The following is a 21235-nucleotide window of genomic DNA, read 5'->3' as shown; positions in this document are numbered from 1 at the left end:
GGAATTTCCATAACACAAACAATAAATAAAAAGAGAATGTCATTCTCAAAACATTAACCAGTTAAGGAAAAGCAATTTGAGTGAGAGATGCCTAAAACTCAGGCCACCAGGGAACAATAGGAAAAAGCCTAGTCTCTCACCCCAAAGAAGGCTCTATGAGTCTTAATTTTCCCCAGAGCTATATAATTGATGCCTTTTATAAAGGACCCTCATGTACTAAATAATCCAAAGTATTATTGTATCACCTAAGCCAAATACAGAAAAGTGATGTTCAATTTTACATACATTTAAAACCACATCTGTCATCTTTTTACCTAAGATAACAGTAATATGCATATACTATTAATAAAATACTTCTTTTAGCTCTAAAACATGCTTTAGAGCTAATAAAAAGTATCGTAATCTATATTATTTCATGTATAGGGTGATTCTCTACTATCCAAAACTCAGTTAACCCAAATATTTCAGTGGTTCTAATTAACTAAGCATTTACTATATATGTTTTACTTGCCTTATTCCTCCATTTTCTCTTCATGAAAAACACTGCTATACTTACCATCCTGAATCCAACTCCAGGCTATAATGTATGGTTTATTTACCATGTTTGTGTCAAAATAGACACTACATTAAAACACAATTTAGCACAGTAAGACTAGCTATCTGAAACTTGTGAGATTAAGATATACTAACTTTCTCTTTCAACACCTAACTTTTAAAGACTTATCAAAAATATTGTCCGTTATGAGTGAAAATTCATTTAACACATAACTGTTCTCTTAAATAGACTGCTATAACTATGAAAGGGCACTTTTTTTTTTTTGCAGTACGCGGGCCTCTCACTGTTGTGGCCTCTCCCGTTGCGGAGCACAGGCTCCAGACGCACAGGCTCAGCAGCCATGGCTCACGGGCCCAGCCACTCCGCGGCATGTGGGATCTTCCCGGACCGGGGCACGAACCCGTGTCCCCTGCATCGGCAGGCGGACTCCCAACCACTGCGCCACCAGGGAAGCCCGAAGGGCACATTTTAATGACATAGCAAAGCTGAAGCTGTAAGACTGCCATAGCTACATGAGCTCAGAATCATCATTTTTAGCATAATACCATTTCACAACACCAGTTCTTAGTAAACGTTTATCAATGTGGCAAGAGACCAGAGAAACTTTCAAGACTGCTTTCAAGTAAGCTAAAAAGAAGAATGTGGATTCACAGTGAGATAACAAACGGGTGGTGGAAGGCCATATCTCTCATCTGGTGTTCTTGAATTTGGTCCTTTTGATGTCTTTTGCATTGTACGAATGAGTGAATATTTTAAAACTTTTTACAAAAAAATTCTAATATATATAGTTTTTTATGAAAGCTTTCTAAAATGCTTTCACTGGCTTTTTATATTTTGAAATGTGAGAAACACAAGAGAAATTAAGGTTTATTTAGCATCACCTTAATGCATGACTAGGATCCCCACCATAAATGCACTGCTAATATTTATCTTTTGTTAACACATTTTAAATATATAAAAATCACATAAGGTTGAGAACATTCTTTCTCAGTATAAGCATTATTTTGTAACTAAAAATTAATTCAAGAGATCAAAATCAAATATTAACCTCTATGTCCAAACAACAAAATGACTTGAAAGTGTTTGACACATTTATAAAATAGGTAATCATTACCAAAAAAACATTCATATCATAAAAGAGAAGAAACAATGAGGTCTGTTGCAAGATTCAACTTGTTAACTGATATACTTCCCTTATTTATAAGCTGCCAGTATTAGCTTTTGAGAAATAACCGTTTTGCCTTCTCTGGCAGTCTCTATAATAGGGCTCTAATCCCTCTTATACCTGCAACGTACTACAGCGACTGGAGAAGTCCAAGACTCAATTTCCCAGCTTCCCTTGAAGGTAGAAACAGCCATGTGACTGAGATTTAGCCAATGAGATGTAAGCACCACCCCTTCCCTGGGTCTTGTTTTTCCTGCCTGCAGCAGGCATTGTGACATCATGAGGCCACAGTCATGAGGAAAAGGCCAAGAAAAGAGCACAGGTGTGACATCACTGAGCCTCTGAACATCAGAGCTGCTGCTTTCTAAGAGAGACAAGCTCCTCCTTAGTTAAAGTAGCTTAAACTGCAGCTAAAAGCAGTTCAGTTCTACTTGACAGTCTGAAAAATGAATACCAAACCCAAGCACGTAACTTGACTTTCATTCTAATTAAACAAACTTATTTGCATTCTGCCTCATTCTTACAAATATCTAGGCAAAATGGTTCTCTTTAGTGCAGCTTCAAGTAAATGAAAATATTTTGTTCTATTAATAATACTTCTCCTGCCTTTCCTCAAAATATATGTACATACACCCCTCTCCTTTGCTAGAGTAATTGCTTTTAATCTTACTAGCTCAGCAAAAAGAATGCTCTCTTAGTGCAGGGAATTGCCTTCACTTGAATCAATGAGAATATTTAACTCTGAGGCTCAAAATGGCACTTTTCATAATAATTAATACAAGTATCTCATCTCCAGCTTCATAGAAAACCTGATTTCCAATAAACCTGGAGGCAAGGAATAGTTCTACGTGGAAGATTCTTTTCCCTCCACTGACTCATAAAATTGAAACTAATAAGTTCAAATATGAGGCAGAATTCTGAACTAGACCGAACTGAAAGCTCTGGTAAGTCAGTGAGATCACTTCTGGACTTCTTAGAAGATGTAGCACTCTTCTGATGCTGAGATCCTCGTTCACGCCTGACATCCTGCTACGTTACCCAAAACCCTGACAAATTCGCTCTCTTTCCTTGCCCCTATTTACAGAGGAAATCACATCCTGGACGGGACAACACACTTTGTCAATATACTACAGCACACAGTGTCCTGTGCAAGGGCCGGTCAAGGGCCTGTTTCTGTCCGGCTCCACATAACCACCGTCCTATTGCTGGCACCTCTCCACATTCTATGCTCGGACATATTAAAATTCTTTCACTTCCTTAAAGGAGCCAAACTCTCCCTCACCTCCAGGCTTTCACATGCTGTTTTCTCTGCCTGGAACACTTTTTGTTTCTTGGCTACTCCCTCCTATCCCGGGGTCCCAGCTTAAATGGCGCTTCTGGAGGACCTGGATAAAGTCGGCCTCACCTGCTGGGCGCTGCCTGAGCACCTAGTCCATGCCTACCGCGACGGCCTCACGTTCTCTGCCTGTCTCCCTGGTAAACTGTGGGCTGCGTAGGGGAGTTCCCTGGTGGTCTTGGGCTAGGATTAGGCACTATCATTGTTGTGGCCCAGGTTCAATCCCTGGTTGGGGAACTAAGACCCCACCAGCCATGTGGTACGGCCAAATTTAAAAATTGTGGGCTGTATGAAGGCAGGAGGCCACGTGTGGCTCAGTCCTGGCTACATTGTCAGCATCTAGCACTGCACCTGCCACACAGTACACGTCTAATACATATTTGTTTATGAGACGAATGACTTGATCCTGCAATGTGAAAGTCAGTTTGGAAGCAAGAGAAAGACTGGTTGGTGGCAAAGACCAAAATATAAATCCTTCAAAAAGTCCCAAAGTATTAGATTGGGTGATGTGCAACTGTCAACATTTGACCATTTTCTACCTCTAAGAAGAGCATTTTCAAATTCTTCAATCTAAAAATAAAGCCTGAACTACAGCAGGCAGAGGGTAAAAACAACAGTGATTTCAAAGGATAGAGTCTTAGATTCTTGCAACCAATTAATTGTGGATAAATGAGGAAGAACAATAATTCAAAGGGTACTGAGATGTGAGGACAGAATAGGGGGCAAACAGTGTGTCGTGAAGAGAAAAAGTCAGGAGTATTCGCTGAGTTTGGGAAATAAGGAGAGAATTAGTTTAGATAAGAAGAATTTTCAGTAACACATCCAGGGTTTTTTAATCTGTAGCCAGAAAATTCACAGAATTTGAGGTTGAAGAGACCTCGGAAATCATCTCATCTGATTCCTTCATTTTGTTGCCTTGTTTGGTTATGTGATCAAGGTCAATGACTTGGTTACTAGCAGAACCAAGGCTACAGCCCAGGCTCTTGGTATCCAGGCCAACTCCACTGCCACTGCAGCCACCAACACCACTTCTTTTATTAAGAATACAAACACAAGGCTTCCCTGGTGGCGCAGTGGTTGAGAGTCCGCCTGCCGATGCAGGGGACAGGGGTTCGTGCCCCGGTCCGGGAAGATCCCACATGCCGCGGAGCGGCTGGGCCCGTGAGCCATGGCCGCTGAGTCTGTGCGTCCAGAGCCTGTGCTCCGCAACGGGAGAGGCCACAGCAGTGAGAGGCCCACATACCGCAAAAAATAAAATAAAATAAAATAAAAACCAAAAAAAAGAATACAAACACAAGCTACTGCTCACAGCCCATGTGGATAAGAAGAAATGCGATGACTTCAATATCTATTTTATTGGAAGATTTCTCAGACCCTCAAGTTATGTAATATGGATAAACTCACGTAAGATTCTTACTGGGGTAAGTAGAATTATATTCTTCACATAATTTTAAATGCTTCCCACACACAAAACTCTTTTTTCCATCACTGCTATTCACTAGATCTAACAGAATTACAGCAAAATTTACAGCTGGAAAAATCGAAAGAAACCAAAAATTCTTAACAGAGGTCCCAGGTTTTAGTCCATCCTGCCACTGACTGTGTGCCCTTGGGCAAGTTAATTCACTTCTCTGGGCCTCCGACTTCCTGTGTAAAATCAGGTAAACTAGAGCACCACTAAGTACACTCTAGCTCTAAAAATTACAAATGCAATCAAATGAATGTTTCAAAATATTTTTTATGTAAATTTAAAAAAATAAAGAGTACCTAAAATATCACTGTTCGTTAGTCAAACTCTGGTAATAAAAGCCTTGTGCTTTTGCTTAAGTTGCCTTGGAAAGCTATCTGCTCCACAAAAATGGTACAAACAACCTAAAACGTTCACTAATGGAAGACTGGTTAAATAACCCATGGCTCATCCAACAAGGGATGTTACAAGACTACTAAAAAGAATGTGGTAGATAAGTGTGTTAACCTGAAAATCGAAGATATATTAATGTTTAAAAGTAAGCTATAGAAGAGTATGTATGGTAAGCTTCCATTTCTGTAAAACAAAAAGGGATATAAAAGAACCTGCATAGGCTTATATATGACTAGAAAATTACTGGAAGGATAAACAAGCACCCATGAGAGTGGAAGGGTGCAGGGCCTGGGTAAGAAAGAGGCTCACTTGGAATTGTACAACCTTCTGTACTGTTTGATTTCTTTTTAACTTGGAGTGTGGATTGATTTTTTTTCTTAAGTTACAATTAAAAGCCATGACTAAATGCTGGATAACTTTGTATGAATTTTAAAGTGCCGTGGGTCAAGGACCAGAGGCTTCTCCATTATTCCATTTAAACAAAACTTATGTGTCTTGCAAGATTTTTTAAATTCTTGTTAATGGAAAACAAATATATGAATATAAAATCTAACTGAATGTGTTACTGGTTTTGATTAAACATAGAAATATAATTTTTAAAGTCAAAAAAGTTAAAAGCCATTTGGAGCTATTTTAGATTACACAAATTATTGCAAATATAGGGCACCCTTTTATTTTTATTTTTCACCTTTTTATTCTTTAAGGTTGAAAAAGTGACAGTGGCATTTAGGCTGGGAGAGATAGAGCCACTGTTTCCCTCCTGACTTATCCATTTACCTTCAGCTGTCAGCTCAGATCGAGAGGGAAAGGCTGGCAGACTCCAGTGACAGGTCAAGGGGAGTTACGAAAATGAGGAAGAGTCATCCCACAGAGCAGGGAGATGCCCCTGGGAAAACTGAAAGCAGTCAGCTGAAAAAAATCACTGGGGACAGAGATGGAAAACAAGACCCAGAAGGGCTGGCACTCACAGGAAACAACAAATCATCTATTTACATACTCAGGATTCTAACACAGATACCACTAGCCAGCCCGAATTCAATATAATAGCACTCCAGTTTTTATAGCATAAATCAACTTAATTTCCCACAGTTGCAATTATATCTAAACAAGAGGTAGCCACAGTAGGCAAATGAATCCTCTAAAAGTGGACACACAGGTTACACGTGCCTAAAATATACCCTACATTTATTTCCATCTCAGGCACAGAAAATAAAAAGCAGATACAAGCATAAAGATCAGAGGCAGTCTTCTGTGACTGCAAACGTTTCCACCATGAAGCTTGGAAAACTTAATTTGTGGTTCATTTCCTACCTCTCCATGGCCATTACGATGTTTTATTTCAGAAATGTTTAGAACGTGGAAATCTTTTAGCATACCAAACCAGCCTAGTCCAATCTCAATGAGGAACTACGTAATGAAAACCTCCAGAAACCCTCTCATTTCATCTCCTTCTTTAAAGGAAAGAGAACTGTTTGTCTTAATTTACCTGTGTCCTATTTCCAAAATCATGTGAAGTAAAATGTAATTGAACAGGTGTTGATTTTTCCAGATTCGGCTGGTGTCAGAGCAAAGAGCTGGGCGCACCCAGGCAACAGTTCTGCTTTCAACAAACAAATCGAGCACACATCAGCTTGCAGACAGTAAAAGTACCATACACATGTGTTGAAACATAAGAGAAAACCGCTTATTTTTACAAATTACGCCTCGTTCTCTCATTAGAGCTTTCTTTCGCCAGTTATCTATCCCCCTAGAAAATTTCTGATAAACACCTGCAAGTTAATCAAGATGCCCCCCGTGTAACGGTAAAGAGAGATCTGCGCAACACAAACCTGTGTGGAAAATGACAGTACTTTTCCTAAACCCTGAAGGGAGTCGAAGATTTCGAAGCAATCCTTTGGCAGTGAGTCGAACGTGAATGGTGGACAGGGAGAACTTGGGAGACAACAACATGTCTTCAGAGCAGGTGGAAAGATTTCACAGAAGAACCAGCTCCGTGGATTCTCACATACTGTCTTTTTAAACTCAGCACCCTTCTTCGAGGCCAAGAAATACAGCGAGAGGAAACATGCCTACATGCCAGACGTCACTCCACCGTACATGCACAAAAGAAAAACCCCAGAGCTATCCAAGTGCTTCTGGCTTCCGTTTCTACTCCCAGATGTTGCCAAAACAACGCTCTTCCTCTGAATAAAATCTCCTCCTAGCAGACCCAGCAGTCAGCAGCCTCTGAATGACATCACACCAAACATGCTTATGGGCTTATTATGGTTTTCATCAGAGATGGTGAAGGGAGGAGAAAGTGGGTGGTCTTAGGCACTTTATATAACCACCAATAATGTCACAGGTTCTGTAATGAGTTGGAGGATCCTTAAGGGGAAATAACTACTTCGCGGAGTGCCTAATATTTATTTAGTAATTATAAAAAATTAAGACTTCATTAAAGTAATCTGTGTTCTGATTTTTTTAATTGTAATTATATTCACACTACTGGTGTGAATGTGGGGCATTTTTTTCAGATATTTTACACGTAAACCTATATATAAACCTGATACCCTGGACAAAAAAATTTTTAATGGCTTCAAGCAATAAATGTTCTCAATTACAATTTTAAATAAAATTCCTACTATAACACCTGGAACTAACATAGTGTTGTAGGTCAATTATACTTCAAAAAAATGTTTTTACTATAATATACTAATGAGGATTGATAAAAGGTTAAAATTCAACTCTAACACTCATATTCTGAGGACTTCACTAAGAGTCGGCAATAAAGGGTTAATGCAATTTCTCTACCCGAAGTAACAATAGTTGCAGAGGAATAGAAATTAGTGAGTATTCTAAGGACTCCAATTATTGCTTGACTAATTGCATTTATACAAAATCAGGTGACCTCTCAAGATAGTAATTTTTGAGACTAGGAACATCAGGAAGGTGTGATTATTGTTTATCAGTAAGGACTGAGATCTGGTAAATGTTTGAGTAGAGTCCTTTGTTAAAGCACATTAAAATATGGTGGCAAAAAAAACCAAAGAGGTTGAAAAGATAAAGGCATGGACATAAGAAAACTGCACCTGCAAAATGGTCACTTAAGCTAATATTATTAAACCAGGAAGAGTCCAACTCTTTTAATTTTAAAAAGCACAAGAAAACAATGTGTGAAAAATGAGCGATGTGTGTTTCCAAGACTCAGTAACAGAAATGAATGTAGTTAACTGTTAACCATAAATGACTATTAAATGCTATGAGAATGCACAGGAAGCAGTTACTCTTCAAGAAATTCTGTAGAGCATTTAGGGTGTGAAGAGGGAAGGAGACAGGCAGGAAAGGAAATTTTGAGTAATTCCTTCTCCCTTTTCACTCGCCCCACAGCCTGCCACTTGAGAGGTTGTCGAGAGACCAACCAACAACCTGCCGGGGTTAGCTGCGGGAAAATTACAACCTGTTCCTGCACAGACACGGCGTCTTGTAAACATTGCACCCACGGCCATGCAAGCACAAATAATCAAGGAATTGAAGTCTAGAAAAGCTACATTTAGGTGGTGCCTTTTCACTCTATCACAATTTGTTATTATTAAACCGCAACCTTTTCCTGGATTCCGCAAATTAATTTGCCATAAAGCACCTCTCCTCCCCCACGCACCAAGAAAAGAAAAAAGCTTGTAAAAACTAAGATAAACACAACACTGTAAAACAACTATACCCCCATAAAAAGTTTTTAAAAAACTAAGATAAAAATCAGCATTAAAGGGCTTCCCTGGTGGCGCAGTGGTTGAGAGTCCGCCTGCTGACGCAGGGGACACTGGTTCGTGCCCCGGTCTGGGAAGATCCCACATGCCGCAGAGCGGCTGGGCCCGTGAGTCATGGCTGCTGAGCCTGCGCGTCCGGAGCCTGTGCTCTGCAACGGGAGGGGCCACAACAGTGAGAGGCCCGCGTACCGCAAAAAAAAAAAAAAAAAAAAAAAAAAAAAATCAGCATTAAAATTATAAACAGAAGACTGAACACTGATACTATTAAAGATAGGACACCACCCCCTATAGGATGTTTCTGTTTTGTTTATAAGTTTTTTGTTTGTTTAGTTTTGTTAGTTAAGTAACAGTAAAACTCTAATGTATCCTGGTTAAAGGGGAAATCCTTTAGTCTAGACTACCCAAAGAAGAAATTAGCAACATGCCACCAATTTTTCTTACTCATTAGAAAGTCTACTTGAACTACCCTAAGCTACACCACACAGAGTTAACAGTAATGTTGCTAACGATCTTTGTAAACAGCACAGCAAGGCTCCCTGCTTCTCCCTGTGAGTGACCCTACGTGGCCCTGTGTGGCTGTGGCCTGCAGTGTCTCCCATCCGCTGGGAACTCTTCCTTCAAAGGCAAAAAAAACAAAGAAAAAAAAACCAAAACAAAAAACAGCACAGCAAGGAACTACAAGAATAAAGAGAAGCAGTGCCAGTCAGAAGGAAAAGTCAAAATTCTGAGGAGTAGTTCTTGTTTGTACAGCAAGGTGTACACACACACGCGCGTGTACACACACCACGGAAAAAGATGTTTGAGATGAATGACTAGAACAGCTCAAGCTGGGTTTCCATTCTTTCCCAAACACAGTCTGCCCCCTGGTGGCAGTTGAGCACAAGTGCACCAAAGCAAAAGGGGCCTTAACAGCCAACTCATACAATACACTACACACCAAGCACACTCCTAAACACTTTATATGTGTGCACTCTTTAAATAATCGAATAAGCAATTATTGTAGAGTTCCAATTACTTTTATAATATACATACTTCAGGGGCTTGGGGAAGCACAGAGTTTAAAACTGGCTCAAAACGTTTCCTTGATTACTTATTTGATCAGCACTTGTAACTGTGGTTTCTTTAGTTATACTAAATATAGAAGTACCCAGGGCTTCCCTGGTGGCGCAGTGGTTGAGAGTCCACCTGCCGATGCAGGGGACATGGGTTCGTGCCCGGTCCGGGAATATCCACATGCCGCGGAGCGGCTGGGCCCGTGAGCCATGGCCACGGAGCCTGTGCTCCACAACGGGAGAGGCCACAGCAGTGAGGGGCCCGCGTACCGCAAAAAAAAAAAAAAAGAAGTACCCAAATTTAAGAAAGTGTTCATCTTTGTTATTATACAAAGTCTTAATTTGAATTAAGAGAACATAAGGATCACCAAGGACAGTAAGGAAAAATTTAAGGAACTTTTGGTACCTAAGATAGAAAAATGTAATTACAGTTATTAAAAATTAGGAATAAGATGAATTTTTATGAAATACAGCAAAGCCTGTGTTAGGATGTCAAGTGGGAAAACAAAACCATGATTTAAATTTGTATCTGTATTAGGATGTCAACTTTAAACAAAAAGAATAACAAATACTGGAGCAAATATCCCAAAATATCAGCAACACTCTGGGAGTTGGGGTAGGCATGATGTTTAATTCCCTTGCTTTAGGTTTCTGTATTTTACCAATTTTTTTTTTTTTTGCGGTACGCGGGCCTCTCACTGTTGTGGCCTCTTCCATTGCGGAACACAGGCTCCGGACGCGCAGGCTCAGCGGCCATGGCTCACGGGCCCAGCCGCTCCGCGGCATGTGGGATCTTCCCGGACCGGGCACGAACCCGTGTCCCCTACATCGGCAGGCGGACTCCCAACCACTGCACCACCAGGGAAGCCCTTTACCAATTTTTTTTAAACAGAGATCAGAGTCATAAAAATAAAGTTTTTAAAAAGTTTAAGTGACAGAATACCTTTCTTAAAAGCACATGATATGAACTGAGTTTCTATTAATGACAAAAACAATGAATAAATAATTGTATAAGGTCTTTGGTAAGGCTTAAAAACTAAAGAAGGTATCTTATGGATGATATAAGTGTTTGGCAGGTCAATGTGTTATAATAATATCACAGTAGGTTCAAACAAGAATCACAGATCCCATTTTAGTCTGTGTATGAATGCGTGCATTTCATTAGTGACTGGACTTTAGAAAACAATGATGTTATGATTCTAGCATATGCTGTGCAAGGTTGCTTAGATGCTAGAAAATACATCCAACTAGGACAGATTTATTTGTTGCTGTTAATGATCATTAAGAATCTGGAGATTAATATTTAAACCAGGGATTCAAGCACCTCTATCCAACCAATCTTCCCCAGAACTCCAACATGGAGTATCAGTCTTAACGTTTACCTCCTTCCTCTGCCTAACACAACACTAATTGCCATATTTTCTTCATTTTTATGCATCATAATTTTTAAGTTCAAATCTCTATTCCAATGGTAGAAACTTCAACTCAAGAGTCCAATTTTTCCGGGCTTCCCTGGTGGCGCAGTGGTTGAGAGTCCGCCTGCCGATGCAGGGGACGCGGGTTCGTGCCCCGGTCTGGGAAGATCCCACATGCCGCGGAGCGGCTGGGCCCATGAGCCATGGCCGCTGAGCCTGCACGTCCGGAGCCTGTGATCCGCAACGGGAGAGGCCACGACAGGGAGAGGCCCGCGTACCGCAAAAAAGAGTCCAATATTTCCATAATGTCCTCTTCCTTAGTAGGGAAAAGAATGTCTAAGGTATATCGTGAATAACTGTCCAAAAATTCACATAAAGCAATTAGAAAAATTTCAACCTCCACCCACCCTTAAGATGATAAGTTTTTCAAGATCAGTGGCACTGCTTTTATTTCTTTGGTCTCCCAAAATAAGAGCAGTAATGTTTTATCATCCATGTACAATGTTTGTTTTTAAAAACTAAGAAAAAAAACATGTTCAATGTATAATTTTTTAAAAAATAAAAGTTAAATTAGGGGCTTCCTTGGTGGTACAGTGGTTAAGAATCCGCCTGCCAATGCAGGGGACATGGGTTCGACCCCTGGCCTGGAAGATCCCACATATCACAGAGCAACTAAGCCCGTGTGCCACAACTACTGAGCCTGCGCTCTAGAGCCCGCAAGCCACAACTACTGAGCCCGTGTGCCACAACTACTGAAACCCACGTGCCTAGAGCCCGTGCTCCACAACAAGAGAAGCCACCACAATGAGAAGCCCGCGCAGTGCAACGAAGAGTAGCCCCTGCTCGCCCCAACTAGAGAAAGCCCACACATAGCAACAAGGGCCCAACGCAGCCAAAAATAAAAAAAAATTTAAAAAATTATTTAAAAAAATAAGTTAAATTACCTGTACATCACAGTGCTCTGTAACCAGTTTTCTTAAACTTAAAAATTTCACATTTATCTTTCCATGACATTAAATACTCCTCTATGTTATTTTAATGCCTTCAAAAATATCATTAAAATGTCGGTGAACATAAACAACACCTGCTGTTTAAACCATTCATACTGCTTCCAATTTTTTCCCTTCTAAACATTTCTGAAAAGCAATAAATAAGTCAATCAACTATTTTCCTAGAATCAATTCTGATAAATGGAATTCCAGGGTAGAAGGCTTTTGTTATATGTCACCAAAGTGTCTCTGTCCAGAAAGGCTGTAGTAATTTATACCCCTTCAGTGGCATGTACGAGGCACCTGGTCCTCACGCATTCACCAATAGTGGGTATTACTCTTAAAAATAGACAAGAACTGACAGCGCATTAATTGATGTTCGTAAACTTTTTTCATGTTTCTTAGTCCCTCATATTTCTTTTTTTGTGTTTAATTTTTTTCTTTTCCCACCTTTTAATGAAGTATAGTTGATTTGCAATGTTATGTTAGTTTCAAGTGTACAAAATATGATTTCATATTTTATAAACTCCATTTTAAATTACTATAAAATATTGGCTATACTCCCTGTGCTGTACGTTAATTACATCCTTGTATCTTATTTTATACCTAATAGTTTGTACCTCTTACTCCCCTTCTACGATATTGTCCCTCTTCCCTGTCCTCTCCCCACTGGTAACCACTAGTTTGTTATCTGTGAGTCTATTTCTGTTTTGTTACATTCATTCATTCTATCTTTTAGATTCCACAGTATTTGTCTTTTTTGGATTCGATACAAGCATAACCTCGTTTTATTGCGCTTCATAGATATTGTACTTTTACAAATTGAAGGTTGTGGCAACCTTGCGTTGAGCAAGTCTATGGCACCATTTTTCCAACAGCATTTGGTCACTTCATGTGTCTATGTTACATTTTGGTAATTCTTGCAATATTTCAAACGTTTTCATTATTATTATATTTGTTATGGTGACTGGTGATCTTTGCTGTTACTATTGTAATTGTTTTTTGTTTTGTATTTTTAAATTAAGATATGTACCTTTTTTAGACATAGTGCTAGTATTGCACAGTTAACAGACTACACTATAGTGTAAACGTAACTTTTATAGGTACTGGGAAGTCAAAAATTCATGTGACTCGCTTTACTGTCGTGGTCTGGAACTGAACCCACAGTATCTCTGACGTATGCCTATATTTGTCTATATTGTGAAATGATCACAAGTCTAGTTATAGTTAATTAACATCCATCACCATGCTTGAAATGTTTTTGACAAACGGGAGGTCTAAAACTTTTGTTGTCATAACTAGTTACCCATTCTTTCATTGTGACATTCGTGGAAAGGCCTTTTCTATACAAGTGTATACTCTCAGTGCTCTTATCATTCTAATTTTTGTTTAAAACTTCAGTCTGGAATATATTTGCATGTAGTATATGAAGTAGGGCTCTAGCTCCTGATAAAATGATAGTCCTTGTTCCAACAAGATTTACTGAACAATCCATACTTTTCCCTGATTTGAACACTAAATTTAACACATGCCAAAACAGCATTTGCTCTTTAAGTGTGAGAGGAGAGTTATAATCATAAACCAACACAGAAAGACAGCCTCGGGCTTCCCTGGTGGCGCAGTGGTTGAGAGTCCGCCTGCCGATGCAGGGGACACGGGTTCATGCCCTGGTCCGGGAGGATCCCACATGCCGCGGAGCGGCTGGGCCCGTGAGCCATGGCCGCTGAGCCTGCATGTCCGGAGCCTGTGCTCCGCAATGGGAGAGGCCACAACAGTGAGAGGCCCGTGTACCGCAAAAAAAAAAAAAAGACAGCCTCATCCCTACTCTCACCGGAGAAAGCGCTGGTCACACCGGTATTACCTCTTCAGAGCAGGTGTGCAACTCTCAACCATCTCCCAACACTTGGAAGAAGGGGTACAGAAAGCAACCCTATCCTCCTGTGCTGGGTTTAGTGGTGGGGATGGAAGGCGCAGTGCATTTCCTACTTTCCAGGGCAGACACCACGGCACCTGAGACTGACGATCTTGTGTAAAAGAACCAAGGGGCAGGATAAATACAACGCTGGTGCTCTGGTATTCCTAAGAGCTTTCATGTGTGGTAGAACCATGGTAACAATAGTAATGGTGTGTGTAGCATCTTCCTTATAAACAGTAAGCCAAGTTTTATTTAGAGCCAATGTTAGCTAGACTCTTACAGCACCATAATCTTTAAATAAATTACAACAGCTAGACCCCATGAGGATGGTTCTTGACTTTCACCGGTTTTTCCTGCTTGAAGGATTTAAAATAATTCAACCTCCTGGAAAAGAGCTCTAAAAGTACAGCCACTAGAACCACAAGAACAATGAAAAGGATTATCCTCGTCACTGTCCCTAGTAGCAGAGGCAGCTATCATCTGAGAGTTTTTTATATAACAACTCTGTGACGTCAAAATTACTTCTATACTGGGAGTTTTTCCCAAAATAGTCTCACATTTCCAAATGAGAAATTTGAGGCTTTGGAGAGGCTTAGCAACTAGCCCAAGGTCAGGACACAAGTGGAAAGCGGCAATCCCAAGATTTCAACCAATAGTCAATGCCTGAAACGTTCATTCTCTTTCTGTTCCTCTTCATTGTCTTACGAGATAACGGAACTGTCTTTGAAATTACTGATTAAAGGTTAAAACTAAAATAATGATACAGAATTTCCAACTACTAAACTAGCCAAATTAAAAAATAATAATAATACCCAACGTCGACCAGAGTATGGTGATGCCAGCCCTCTTTTATGTTGTCAGTCATTGTATAAATGGATATGAAGCTTTTGGAAAGCAACTTGGTTGACTGAAGTGGCTATAAATATGCATATGCTTTGATTTGTTTACACTACTCTTAAGAATCTGTCACAAAAAAAACTTCCCGAAACTTTGAAGGTGATAACTGTGAAGATGTTCATCAGAGCGTCATTTGTGAATGTGATACAGAAGCGCCCCAAATATTACAGAGTAGTTAAATGCCGCCGCATATGCCAAACGTAAGAGTCATCAAAGAGTGATTACTTATGTTAAGTGACAACAGGATATAAAGTTATCTGAATTTTATTTAAAATCACAAATTAAAAAAAAACTAAAGGGTGATTTCTAAACCTCTACATGTTAAACTTTTTAGAACTTAGCAAATCGCTAAAAAGTGATTATTGTACTCTAGTGAAAACGTATGAAGTTGGTCAACTTTAATCTCCACCAGTTTGTTGCTTAAACAAACAAACAAAAATCTATCTGAAAGCCATAAAATGTAATGCTCAGAGGAACATGTTTGTATGTGGAGGCAATGTCTTCTGTACGATCTAAAAGACGACTGTTGCAAGCAGAATATAAAGAAAGCCAAGGTGCTTTGCAGTCATAGGCTATCAGAGCGGGGAGAAACCTTAGTGATCAATCATTTCAATTACACAGGAAAGAAAGCTAATATTAAGAGGTTACATGACCCACAAAGTCATTGGCTGCTTGGACACCACTTCTTAGCATCCAAGCTGTTCCTCCAAAGGGCAACACACTGGGACTTCCTCAGTAGGCTCGTCATAATACTAGGTTAGTCTTAAGTAATGATAACTAACCATCAACTAGAAGTTTATGATTTTTGGAAAATACATGTTCATACCCCGCAATCTAGATTAAATCACTATGCTGACCCCCTTAAAATACATCTTTTTCCACTGCAATTATTAGAGCATTGATTACTCAGGGTGAATTGAAGGGAGGCATTCTCAAACTCTGTCATATGCCCCATTTCTACTCCAGGGTTAGAGGCTTTGCCAAGCAAAACCACAGCGTGATTCACACTGTTCATTTCTTTTCTCAATCAGTTGCTAATTTCCCATTCTGGTAACCTGACCTATCAAGGGTCACTGATACGTTGAGGGTCAGTGGTAGGCTTTGGAAACAAGATATCATGTCAGTCCCACAATGTGCCAAAGGAAAATACCTAATGCTAATAGTTTTCCCATGTGTAGAAAGAAGATATATATTGGAGATTATTTGTACTATGCCTGTGAAAACAAATATCCTTTACAATATTTCATATAATCATAGACTTGAGACATGAATTAAGACTGCCTTTCCAAGTTTCATAAAACAGACTTATTTAACCAGCCCCTTTACTGTGACCAATGTCAATGGCAGCTTCCAAAGCACAGAAATGTCACACACAAATACTTCCCCCCCAAACTGCAAAACTTGTATTTTGAAAACTACAAAGAACTTGTTACAAGAAATTGAAGGAGACCTAACTAAAAAGGAAGCCATCCTATACTCATTAATCAAAATACTTCATATTGTAAAGATGGCAATACTCCAGAAATTCATCTACAGATTCAATGCAATTTCTATCAAAGTCCTAGCTGACTTTTCTATGGAAATTGACAAGTTGACCCTAACGTTCATATGGAAATTCAAGGGACTCAGAATAGCCAAAACAATCTTGAAAAAGAAGAACAAGTTAGAGGACTCACACTTCCTGATTTTAGAACTTATTACACCACAGTAATCAAAACAATGTGGCACTGACACATAGATCCATGAAAAGAGTCCAGAAACATAGCCTCACGTTTACAGCCAACTGTTTTTAACAAAGGTGACAAGACATTCCAATGGAAGAAAGAATAGTGTTTTCAACAAATGGTACTGGGACAGCAGGAAATCTACATGCAGAAGAATTAAGTTGGATCCCCTACTTCACATCAAATGCAAAAATTAACTCAAAAATGGATCAAAGACCCAAGTGTAAGAGCTAAAAGTATAAAACTCTTAGAAGAAAACATAGGCATAAGTCTTTATGACCTTGTATCTAAGCAATGGCTTCTTAGATATAATGCCAAATAGATACATAAGAAAAAAACAGATAAACTGGATCTCATGAAAATTAAAAATATGCCTTAACGGGTACTATAAAAAAGTGAAAAGACAGCCTACAGAATGGGAGAAAATTATTTGCAAATCATATCTGATAAGGGCCTAATATTCAGAATATAAAGAACTCCTATAATTCAACAATAATACAAATAATTTTAAAATAGGCAAAGGATTTGAATAAATGTTTCCCCAAAGAAGGTATACAAATGGCCAATAAGCTTCTGAAAGGTGCTCAACATCTGATGAGCCATCAGAGAAATGTAAACTGAAACCACAATGAGATACCACTTCATACCCATTAGAATGGCTATAATAAAAAAGGCAGACAAAAGCAAGTGTTGACAAGGATGTGGAGAAACTAGACCCCTCATACATTGCTGGTGGAAATGTAAAATGGTGCAGCCACTTTGGAAAACACTCTAGAAGTTTCTCAGTTAAACACAGAATTATCATATCATCTAGCTTTCAGATAAAGGTTATCTGATTTTCTAACATACAGTCGTTTATAGCATACTAGCTATCTTTTTCTGCTAAATATTAGGATGCGTTGGAAATTTAAAATGAAAGAAAATGAAAATCTCAGTGTGCAGAATAGTTCTTTTGGCTTTTAAAATTAGTTTGGTAAACATATATGTTCAAACTCAGGCTCTTGCGAACCTTTAGAATTTAAATCGCTCTGCATGGCTGGGCCCTCTCTAGCTTTAAGAGCTTATAATAGGTCACACGTCCCTGCCTTATTAAGCTAAGGAAACCAAACATGTCTTGGGAGCCTCAAAGATATTAGTTATTCCATATTTAAGGTTACCCACCCCATTTTCTTTAATTACTATCTATATACAGGGGGTCACAAATTTATACTTCGTGCCCAGGCTTCCCTCACTAGATCATAGCCTTTAACCAGGCCTCTCACTGGAACAAGTAACCCTCCTTGTGATTTTATATTTTTTTGTGCAGTCCTTTGACTTTTCTGTAAGCTTTCTGAGACAAGGTCCTTGCTCGTTTTGGGCAAACCTTTATATCCTTAGCAGCCAACACTGTCACGATGCTCTGTAGTCAGTGTGTTATAATAATACCCTTCTCCCCTTTGATTTGCTGTTCTAATCCTCAGTGGACTTAGAAGCCATACAACTGTCCTATAACCGCATACTAAAGAAGAGAATTCAAGTAGTGGATGGGGACCTAATCAGCTATAGAGAAAAGATAGAAACTTCTACATTTTAATGAATCTTCTATGGCTTCTCAAGAGACAAAGCTTTTTGATTTCCAGGTGATGTTCAAAGGTTCAGTGAGTGAGGCTGCAGGCTGTCTTAGAGATGGATGTGACTTTGTTCAATAGAAGTATAAAAAAGAAAAGAAAAATGTTAAATGGCTGAACTATTAAAGGTGTTAAAACCTGATCTTGAGGGCTTCCCTGGTGGCGCAGTGGTTGAGAGTCCGCCTGCCGATGCAGGGGACACGGGTTCGTGCCCCGGTCTGGGAAGATCCCATGTGCCGCGGAGCGGCTGGGCCCGTGAGCCATGGCCGCTGAGCCTGCGCGTCCGGAACCTGTGCTCCGCAACGGGAGAGGCCACAACACTGAGAGGCCCGCGTACCGCAAAAAAAACCCAACCTGATCTTGAGATTATTTAGCAATTTAAGACTATCCAATTTTAAAATAGCCTATTTCTTGTAAAAAAAAAAAAAAAAAAAAAAGAGTACAATCTCCACATTTTAAATATTAAATATGCTCCACATCTGAAAAAATATCATTATTTAAAAAACAAATTATCTGTGATTAATAAAACGTCCTTCTGCATCAGATGGCTTGGCAATTGTGCTCACCAAGATTTAACCCTATGCTGATCAAGGTCATAAGCAGTTATGTTTATGCCACAAACCTGAAATTATATTTATAAGCATACTAGTGAAAAAATCACTGCAAATACACTTGAATACTTGTAATGATAATATAACTTTACAAGAAAACTTTTTTTCCATCCATATTTAAGGTGTCACTTACCCGCATTCAAAGCTGTATATAGACCTTTTCTTGAAGGACCTAAAATGGAAATATTTATGTTTTATAGAAAATATCATAAAAAACTAAACCATTTAAAAACTAAGTTTTTTTTCCAAAAACAATCCATTAACACCTAAATTTTAGGTTCCTGATGGGAAATTCCACTGAGATTTAATCAACTTTATTGAGTTTATACTTAGAACATCTAAGGATAAAATATTCCAAATAACATCAAAATAGTAGTTTAAGGGTGATATTATTCATTGTCAAAATTAAACATGCTAGGACAAACTACGGTATGTTTTCAGTTCAAGAACTGCTGAAATTCAAGTTTTAACAGTACTAAATTTATACATGTATTACACACTTGATGCTATTCCACTGCTGATAGAGCAAAAAGGCCCAGACTACAAAATACAGCTACTAGGGTGTGATTTCTAAAATTGCCAAGTATTAAATCCAGTTCTCTTGCTATTCAGCTATGAAGGAAAACATACTTAAGCTCTTCCTCCAAACTGATACAATATAAAATACAACCAGGGGAATTCTTTCACAATGTATATGTGTATTAAATCAAATATAATTTTAACTGTCAATTATACATCAATAAAGCTGAAAAATAAATTCAACCAGGAGTGGTAACAGGTACAGAGCTACAAAGACAAGTCACTAGACGACTATGAGCACGTCTTCCTGATGTGACAGAGTCATTTCTAGGGCAAATCACCTGCAGATTATTTAGTTAGAACAGCTGCCACATTCTGTGGAATTTTACAGAGATGACAATCTCTTAAAATATGTGGCTGTTATAAATGGACAGCATTGATTCCCAGTCAAGTAAAACCTCTGTGATACAAAAGCTTACAAATTCAATGGCAAGACATTTTAGAATACTGAGGTTCTCTGTTCTGCAAACGTATCAGAGAAATCATGCCGTTCTAACTCTCTGAAAGTTATCTTAGTATCAAAGTTGGACATTTCTTTCCAGTTACTGGTGTATGTGTAGATTACAGGGCTTTATCATCATCAATACAAACCATAGATTCATATACTGATGTCATCCCACCGAGGGGTAATTTGATGCATCAGAAATTAGTTTAAAACCCTGGAAGATGAGAACCTGCTGGTACCCAGAAGAATCTTTTTGCCAATATCTATGCCTATTCTCTCTTGAATTCAGTAGAAAAGAAAGTGTTAATAAACATTCACTAGGTAATTAACCTCAAATTACCACGTGATCCTTTACATAATGTAACACACACACACACACACAAATATTGAGAAGGACACAGAGCAACAGACACACACTGCTTTGAGAGACTAACATATTTCTGGAAAGTTATTTAGTAATATGATAACAATTTCACAAAGATTCACAGTTTAACCCAGTGGTTCCTCTTTTAGGAATATCCCACAGAAGTAACTAGAACCTGAAGCAATGAATAGTATTCACATTCAGAGATGTTTGTCTCAGTATGACGTGCCATAGTGAAAGACAGAAAATGTCCAGGAACCAGGGAATTGGAAAACAGGAGACTATTTCATAGTCATTTAAAATGAAGACACTCTCATGATATACTATTAAATTAATAAAAAGCAAGACACAAGAGAATGTCCATATTATGCCCTGAGTTTTCTTGAAACAAAAACAAAGCTATTATATATGCAGAGGGAAAGAAAAGGAGGAAAGGCAACAGTTACTCATGGTTGACGGGATGAAGGAGGATGCTGTACGTTTCTCTGCATTTTAAACCCTCAAATACAAATATGCATCACATATTACAGCTCAAGCTTCTCATTCACAATTATTCTTTCAGTTAAGCAATCTTTCAATTCACTAAGCAACAACTGCGAATGTGCTTCAGCTCCACTGTGATAAAGCTGCACGAAAACGTTCCATATGAAGTATATACCACATATGTTGTAAACTTGAAAGTTAACCTTCATTAGCTGTAGCAATCACGAAGTGAGCGATACAGAGAAGAAGAGATAAAGAACATGGGGGTGGGGCGCGGGGGGACATGGTTGGACCAAAAGTGTGAAGTAAACCATGCACTTCTATCTCATTATTCTAGATCACCACCTTCGCATAATTTAACTCTAGAAGTTTCATTTATTTTCACCTTATACCTTTGTTCTATCTGCTGATTTATATGTATCAAGTTTTAGCTATAGAACCTACAGACTCTCAGAACAAGAACAGCTCCATCAGTGTAAAAATGTATTAT

At 38.8% G+C, this 21235-nt stretch overlaps 1 protein-coding gene across 1 annotated transcript in view; it reads right to left on the bottom strand.

Annotated features, from left to right (window-relative positions):
• LOC116746692 (microtubule-associated tumor suppressor 1 homolog) overlaps positions 1 to 21235 on the bottom strand; it is a 151767-nt gene that overhangs the window by 36710 nt on the left and 93822 nt on the right. Inside the window, exon 5 of the mRNA XM_032618290.1 lies at positions 19008 to 19046. Coding sequence (XP_032474181.1) covers positions 19008 to 19046 — 39 coding nt within the window. The remainder of the gene's footprint in view (positions 1 to 19007; positions 19047 to 21235) is intronic.

This window comes from Phocoena sinus, chromosome 21 (assembly GCF_008692025.1).
Source record: "Phocoena sinus isolate mPhoSin1 chromosome 21, mPhoSin1.pri, whole genome shotgun sequence".
NCBI classification, from domain to species: domain Eukaryota; kingdom Metazoa; phylum Chordata; class Mammalia; order Artiodactyla; family Phocoenidae; genus Phocoena; species Phocoena sinus.
This window is presented reverse-complemented; position numbering and strand designations above follow the sequence as displayed.